General features: G+C 49.4%; 1 protein-coding gene across 2 annotated transcripts in view; it reads left to right on the top strand.

The window, feature by feature from the left end:
• Positions 1–4,771: 4,771 nt before the first annotated feature.
• Positions 4,772–8,523, top strand: part of LOC144606905 (calcipressin-3-like) — a 107,893-nt gene continuing 104,141 nt past the window's right edge. The window contains exons 1-2 of one of the 2 annotated variants that reach the window (XM_078423385.1): positions 4,772–4,859; positions 7,960–8,208. In XM_078423385.1, coding sequence (XP_078279511.1) covers positions 8,131–8,208 — 78 coding nt within the window. In that variant the 5' untranslated portion in view covers positions 4,772–4,859; positions 7,960–8,130. Of the gene's footprint in view, positions 4,860–5,272; positions 5,288–7,959; positions 8,209–8,523 lie in introns of those variants that run through there. The other variant, XM_078423386.1, reaches the window with a different exon arrangement.

The raw sequence follows: 8,523 nt of genomic DNA, 5'->3' as shown, positions 1-8,523 counted from the left end.
TTGGCCAGCTCCTGCCTCATGCCTCTGTAATCCCCTTTGCTATACTGTAATACTGACACTTCCGATTTTCCCTTCTGCCTTTCCATTTGCAGAGTAAAACTTATCATGTTGTGATCACTGCCTCCTAATGGCTCTTTTACCTCTAGTCCCCTTATCAGATCAGGATCATTACACAACACTAAATCCAGAATTGCCTTCTCCCTGGTAGGCTCCAGTACAAGCTGTTCTAAGAATCCATCTCGAAGGCACTCTACAAACTCTCTTTCCTGGGGTCCATTTCCAACCTGATTTTCCCAGTCTACCTGCATGTTGAAATCTCCCATAACCACCGTAGCATTACATTTTTGACACGCCAATTTTATCTCCTGATTCAACTTGCACCCTCTGTCGAGGCTACTGTTTGGGGGCCTATAGATAACTCCCATTAGGGTCTTTTTACCCTTACAATTTCACATTTCTATCCATACTGATTCAACATCTCCTGATTCTATGTCACCCCTTGCAAGGGAATGAATATCATTCCTTACCATCAGAGCAACCCCACCCCCTCTGCCCACCTGTCTGTCTTTTCTATACGTTGTGTACCCCTGAATATTCAGTTCCCAGCCCTGGTCCTCTTGTAGCCATGTCTCAGTGATCCCTACAATATTGTAGCGACCATAGAGAATGGTCCAGGTCGTCGAACCCTCGGATTGGCCAGCGAGGTCACGTGTGAACGCGACCATGGGGATTGGTCCAGGGAGCGACATCGCTGATTGGCCAGCGATGTCATGTGCGCGTTTGGCGCCCGAAATAGTTGGTTCGGCGAAGTCTTCGAAGAAGACAGTAAGTTTTTGATGGTTGTCCTTTACCTTGTTGTTTAACTCTGTATTCGAATATTGCGGCTGCAATAAACTTCTTCTACAACCAACAAGTTTCCGGACTCGCCATATTGGTGACCCCGACGTGATCTGGACGATCACCGACTATGCAGGGACCCGACGCCTCGTCGGCGATGGCCGCGCCGGGCACACCGGAGTCAAGCGCGGTAAGCGTTCACCTTCCGTGGTTTTGGACGCACGCACCGCAATCTCAATGCTGTCACCACGGCTGATCGCTACCCCATACCGCACCTACAGGACTTTTCATCTGGGCTGGAAGGAGCGGTGGTGTTCTCCAAAATCGATTTGGTGCGAGGATACCACCAGATCCCGGTGCGACCGGAGGACATACAGAAAACTGCAACGATTACTCCGTTCGGGTTGTTTGAATGGTTGCGTATGCCTTTCGGTTTAAAGAACACGGCACAGGCTTTCCAACGACTGATGGACCGCGTGGGCCGGGATTTACCCTTTTTGTTTATTTATTTAGACGACATCCTGGTTGCCAGCACCTCAGTACAGGAACACCAGGCCCACTTGCGGACCGTTTTCCAGCGGCTCCAAGACCACGGGCTCATAATCCAACCCTCCAAATGTCAATTCGGCCTTCCTGCTCTTGATTTTCTAGGGCACAGAATTACCCCTGCCGGCGCCTCCCCTTTGCCCGAAAAGGTGGAGGCTATCCGGGCATTTCCTAGGCCCACCACAGTAAAAGTGCTACAGGAGTTCGTAGGCATGGTTAATTTCTACCATAGGTTCGTCCCGGCAGCTGCACGAGTCATGCGCCCGCTTTTCCAATGCCTTGCAGGGAATCCGGTAGAGTTGATATGGTCCCCGACCGCAGAGTCGGCTTTTACAGCAGCTAAGGCAGCTTTGGCAGACGCCACCATGTTGGTCCACCCGAGCCCCTCCGCCCCCACGGCCCTGACGGTTGACGCCTCTGACGTGGCGGTGGGCGGGGTTCTGGAGCAGCAGGTCGGTGGCCGTTGGCAGCCTTTGGCGTTTTTCAACCGGCAACTAAATTCGGCTGAACTGAAGTATAGCGCATTTGACCGAGAGCTTTTGGCCCTCTATTTAGCTGTTCGTCATTTCAGGTACTTCCTTGAGGGCCGCCCATTTGTGGCCTTTACGGACCATAAACCATTAACATTTGCTTTTGTCAAATTGTCTGACCCATGGTCGGCCCGCCAGCAGCGGCACCTGACTGCTATCTCCGAATTCACCACCGATGTCCGTCATGTCGCGGGTAAGCTTAATGCCGTTGCTGACGCCCTGTCTAGACCTGCTTTTCCCCCTATTTCGGCGGTGGACTGCGAAGTGGATCCCCAAGAGCTTGCGGAGGCACAGCTGCTAGCGGATACCGCTTCGGCATACCAGTCCACCACTTCGGGATTGAAGTTGGCCCAGGTAGCTTGTGGGTCAGAAGGCACAAAAGTCTGGTGCTATGTTTCTCTTCCCCGTCCCAGGCCGGTAGTACCGCCCTCCCTTCAGCGCCGGGTTTTCGATGCCATTCATGGGCTGGCGCACCCGTCCATCCGCTCCACCTCTGCTTTGGTAGCAGCTCGGTTTGTCTGGCATGGCCTACGGAAACAGGTAGCGGGTTGGGCGCATGCCTGCGTTCCCTGTCAGACCGCTAAAGTCCAGCGCCATGTCCAGCCCCCCGTACAGGATTTCGAGGTCCCAGCTGTTCGTTTTTTCCACATCCACGTGGATTTGGTCGGTCCTTTGCCTTCCTCCCGGGGCTACACCCACCTCCTCACGGTGGTGGATCGGTTCACCCGGTGGCCAGAGGCTTTCCCATTGTCTGATATTTCATCAGCGTCTTGTGCTAGGACTTTGGCCCTTCATTGGGTAGCTCGTTTCGGGGTCCCGGCAGTTATTACCACTGACAGAGGCCCACAATTCACTTCGTCCCTCTGGGCCGCGCTCGCAGAACTGTACGGGTCCAAGTTACAACCCACGACTGCATATCACCCCCAGGCAAATGGACTCGTAGAAAGGTTCCACCGCCAACTTAAGGCGTCCCTCAGTGCAAGGCTTGAAGGCCCGGACTGGGTAGACCAGCTCCCTTGGGTTCTTTTGGGCATCCGGACTGCTCCTAAGCTAGATCTCGGTGCGTCGTCCGCAGAGCTAGTATATGGCTCGACACTTCGAGTACCCGGAGATCTGTTTCCGGACCCTTCAGACCAGCTGCCTACAGTCCCATCAGTGTTAGCATCTCTCCGGGAACGGGTGGGCTCCCTGGCTCCAGTTCCGACTTCACGTCATGGGTGTCCCATGGTACATGAACCGCCTTCCCTGAAGGACTGTGAGTTCGTTTTTCTGCGAAAAGATTCCCATCGCGCCCCGTTGCAGAGGGTCTATCAAGGGCCGTTCCGGGTTTTGCGTAAGGGAACGGCTACCTTCACCTTAGACATGTGCGGCAAGAGTGAGCTCGTCTCGGTGTCCCGGCTCAAACCTGCACATTTGGATCCGGATCAACCAGTCCTGGTCGGTCAAACCCCTAGGAGAGGCCAACCTCCGTTAGTTCCGCTCAGTCCAGGACCCCCCGTTCCGACAGTTCCTCCAGGACCCCCCGTTCCGGCAGTTCCTCCAGGACCCCCCGTTCCGGTAGTTCCTCCAGGACCTCCCGTTCCGGCTGTTCCGCCAAGTCCGGAACCCCCGGCTCCTGTGGTTCAGGCTGTCCCTCTCCGTACTCGTTATGGTCGCGAAATCCGGCTCCCTGCTAGGTTCCGCACCTCGGGTTCTGGGGGGGGTCATGTAGCGACCATAGAGAATGGTCCAGGTCGTCGAACCCTCGGATTGGCCAGCGAGGTCACGTGTGAACGCGACCATGGGGATTGGTCCAGGGAGCGACATCGCTGATTGGCCAGCGATGTCATGTGCGCGTTTGGCGCCCTAAATAGTTGGTTCGGCGAAGTCTTCGAAGAAGACAGTAAGTTTTTGATGGTTGTCCTTTACCTTGTTGTTTAACTCTGTATTCGAATATTGCGGCTGCAATAAACTTCTTCTACAACCAACAAGTTTCCGGACTCGCCATAACATCATACTTGCCCATGACTAACTGAGCCTCAAGCTCATCCACTTTATTTTTTATACTACGCGCATTTAAGTACAACACTTTAACTTCTGTATTTACCTCCCCTCTCACATCGGTCACAAATGGCCCTGCCCTTAATTTCTTTTCCCCTCTAGAACTTCTGTTCCCATTCTTCCGAGAGTCTTTTGCAATATCTCCTGTATTCCCTTTTACCTCATCTTCATATTCACAATTTGTTAACCCCTCCCCCCCACTACTCAGTAGAGTCATGAACTGAGTCATGGAGAGTCATGGTCATAGACTGAGTCATGGAGAGTCATGGAGTCATAGACTGAGTCATGGAGTGTTATAGACTGAGTCATGTCATAGGACAGGTTTAGAGGGATATGGTCCAAATGCAGGGTAGTTGGGACTAGTAATAGATGGGACACATTGGCCAGCGTGGGCAAGTTGGGTGAGAAGGGCCTGTTTCCATGCTGTATGACTCAATGTGACTCTCCATGACTCAGTCTATCACTCAGTCTATAATTCCATGACACTCAGTCTATAATTCCATGACACTCAGTCTATAATTCCATGACACTCAGTCTATAATTCCATGACACTCAGCCTATAATTCCATGACACTCAGTGCATGACACTCAGTCCATGACACTCAGTCCATGACACTCAGTCCATGACTCTCAGTCCATGACACTCAGTCTATGACACTCATGATCATGACTCAGTCCATGACTCTACTGACAGGGGAGTGGAATGAGATCCAAGCTCCACCAAACAGGCTGCTGAAAGTCCCGCCCCACGCCTCTGATTCGTCGCCCATGACGTAATCCCCCGCTCGTCCCCCCTCTCCTGCTCTTTGGTTGGCCGACCGCGACGTCGATCACCGGGCCGCCGTTGCGCCCGATAACTGGAGCGGCGCAGAGGCCACTGAGGGCGGGTTCAGACACCAGCTGCAGGTTTGTCTGGGCATTATTTTCCAAACATTGCTCTTCTGCTCAGCGTTAAATGTTATGACAAAGCAGTGGCACCAGGGACAGGGCCGTTGGAATTAGCTGAACGCATCTCATTGTTGGGTTTTTTTTCCCCTCCCCCAAATAACCATGTTAAACTACAAATTCTAATATTGAACTTGGAAGCTGCAAGAACCTAAACCATTTTGCTGGACCTCCAATTATAATCTGTATTGGGCACGGTACCTGTTATGGGGTTAACGTCCAGAAATTCGAGCAATTTTCTTCCAAGGGATAGATAGAGCTGTCTTGTAAATCCTATCTCAGTGAACCAAGGAACTACACAGCAGCATCTGCATTAATTGATTGAGGCAGCCAACAATTCTTGCTGGTCTTCAAAAGAGTCGGCAACACAGCTGTTCACCTTTACAAGGGTGCAGTAACTATCTTATGTTTTGGATAATTTTAGTTTGCTTTGTCACTGGAGCTATGTGTGGTTTAGTCTAGAAACTGCATCTTACTGCAATGCACTTTAACTGTCCATTACTAATTTTTCAGCATGAGTTTCACACCGGAGTCTCACGCAGATGCTTTCTCTGAGGGTGAATGAGTTTTTGTCATAGCAGTAATGTACCTTAATGTTGGAAAATAACTCGATCAGTTAATGCAGAATCTGTTATCCTGTTCCTAGATAGATCTGGAGATGGGGGTATTGAGCAAATTATCTATTCAAAGTAAGCTCTGAGTGAACTATGAATTTTGGGGAAATGTACTACATCGGGACCTACATTGCACTTGCTCCCTGATGCCACTTTGTCATTAAATTAAACGCTGAGCAAACAAGACTCCAGGATGGTGTGTTGCCTCCCTGGTGCCAGGGTCCAGGATGTCTCAGGATGGCCGCAATACATTCTCAAGGGGGAGGGGGAGCAGCTGGAAGTCATTGGCACATTGGCACAGGTAGGAAAAGGGACGAGGTTCTACGAAGTGACTGGAGGGAGCTAGGCAAAAGATTTAAAAAGCAGGATCATAACATTGTGACCTCCAGATTACTCTCGGTACCATGTGCCATCAATGGCAGGAACATGAGGATAGGACAGATGAATGTGTGGCTCAGGAGTAGGTGCAGGAGGCAGGGATTCAAAATGTTATAACATTGGGGTCTCCTGGGGCCGAGGTGATCTGTACCGGAGGGACAGGTTACACCTGAGCTGGAGGGGTTCCAAAATATCTTTGCAGGGTTACTTGGGGTTAGTTTAAACTAGAGAGGCAGGGGGACGAAAACCACACTGGCAGGTCAGAAATTAGAAGGAACTAGACCAAGTGGACCCGTTGGGCCCAAACCTCTCCTGCATTGGTGCAGCACCCTGTCCTGTCCTGTCCTGTCCTGTCCTCCCCTCTCCTCTCCTCTCCTCTCCTCTCCTCTCCTCTCCTCTCCTCTCCTCTCCTCTCCTCTCCTCTCCTCTCCTCCCCTCCCCTCCCCTCCCCTCTATCCTCAACCCCCCTCCCCTCTCTCTTCTCCCCCCCTCCCCTCCCCTCCTTTTAAAGTTAAAAATGTGAACTTAGAGCCTGGATGATGATGTTATGGCCATTGTGGAAATGGTTGCGAAAGGGACACGATGGGCAGATCAACGATCTGGAGTTTTTATGCTTCAGACGTGATTTGAGACGGAGACAAAAGAGGTGGAGGACTACGAATCAGGGAGACTGTCATGGCGGCACTCGAAGGTCATATTGGAGAGTTTGTCTGCCGAGTCAATATGGATAGAGAGAAATAAAAAAGTTGCAAGCATGCTAATGAGATTGTATTATAAACTACCCCCCCCCCAAATAACGTAGGAGATAGAGAAATAGATATGTAGCTTGTTTACCAAAGCAACAGGGTTGTCCTCTATATTAACTTTAACGTCCCCTATATTGACTGGGCTTGGTCAGTGCCAAAGGCGAAGAAGTGGCAGAATTTGTGAGGTGTATCCAAGAGGATTTCGTGAACCAGTATGTGGATAGACCAACCCTAGAAGGGAACACACTAGATCTTGCGATGGGAAATGTGCCTGGCCTGGAGTTTGGTGTTACAGTGGAGGAACATCTTGGAGATAGTGATCACAACTCCATAAGCTTTACGATTGTTTTGAATGTGGAGAAGGCTGGACCTTGTGGGAAGATACTAAACTAGAGCATGGCAAACTGCAACGTTATCAGGCAGGAGCTCGGGAGGGTAGACCTGGAGCAGATGTGGCCTGGATGTAAACATCCAAGGTTGGTTAATTAGTTTGCAGATTACACCAAGGTTGCTGGGGTCGTGGGTTGTGAGGAAAACAAAGTGGGATTTGGATCAGCTACAGAAATGGGCAGAGAAATGGCAGATGGAATATAATCAGAGGAAATGTGAGGAGTTGCAGTTTGGGAGATCAAATGTGAAGGGAAAATATACAATTAATGGCATGACCCCCAATAATAATCACATACAGAGGGATCTTGTGGTCCAAGTCTATAACTCTAGAACCAGGGGCCACAGATTAAGAATAAGGGATAGGCCATTTAGAACGGAGATGAGGAAAAACTTTTTTACTCAGAGAGTTGTAAATCTGTGGAATCATCTGCCTCAGAAGGCAGTGGAGGCCAATTCTCTGGATGCTTTCAAGAGAGAGCTAGATACTCTTAATGAAAGCGGAGTCAGGGTGTATGGGGAGAGGGCAGGAATGGGGTACTGATTGTGGATGATCAGCCATGATCACAATGAATGGTGGTGCTGGTTCGAAGGGCCGAATGGCCACCTCCTGCACCTATTTTCTATGTTTCAACATGACGTGTGTCTTGAGTGAAATCCAATTTTGTGTTATTGAGCAGAATAGATTGATTCTAATAATAAAATTAGTTGCATAACTAGATTGAGTAGAACAGGTTAATTTTTAAATAATATAGACACAAAATACTGGATTAACTCAGCGAGTCAGGCAGCATCTCTGGAGAAAAGGAATAGGTGACGTTTTGGGTCGAGATCCTTCATCAGACTGAGAGTCAGGGAGGGGGGAAACCTGAGGTAAGCCAATAGTTTGTGCTTTTTTTTAAACCAAATTCATATCAATTCTTCTTTCCCTTTTAGATCACTATTCTATTTGGTACCTATTTAATTTGGATTTAAAATTAAATCATTGAACCACTGACGCAATGATAAGAAATGGTGCTCAGAATGGTCTGAAAATGCTCCAGTCTTTGTGATGGTGATCAAGAGTTTCTGATCTTTGAGAATTATGACAATTTGGACCTCGGGAGTATGGATTTGAGTGACCTTCCTGCCTCGCTCTGTGCGTGCTCTGTGCATGAATCGGTCTATGAAGATGAAGAACATAGGGTGAGTCTGTCGGTTAGAAACAGTGGATTATTTATTAACATTACTCGTTCTTAATGACCGTGCCGGGAAAAATCATTACCAAAGAAGAAACCAAGGGCTTGGTATCGAGAAGTGGCCAGGGATTGAGGGTGGTGTGAAGCATTAAGTTTCTCTTGATCGCCAATTCCTCCGATCAGACCCTTTGAATGAATGCATGGAGAAGAAAACCTTCCAGTGAAATGGCGTAGCATAACCATTTACAAATTGCTCACACTCGGCAGTAATTGTAATAATCTTTCATTTCATTTGACTGCTTAATCCTTTTTTTTAAGGTTA

Source organism: Rhinoraja longicauda, chromosome 27 (assembly GCF_053455715.1).
Source record: "Rhinoraja longicauda isolate Sanriku21f chromosome 27, sRhiLon1.1, whole genome shotgun sequence".
In the NCBI taxonomy this organism is placed as follows: Eukaryota; Metazoa; Chordata; class Chondrichthyes; order Rajiformes; family Arhynchobatidae; genus Rhinoraja; species Rhinoraja longicauda.
The sequence above is the reverse complement of the archived record's forward strand: the minus strand, read 5'-3'. Positions and strand labels throughout refer to the sequence as shown.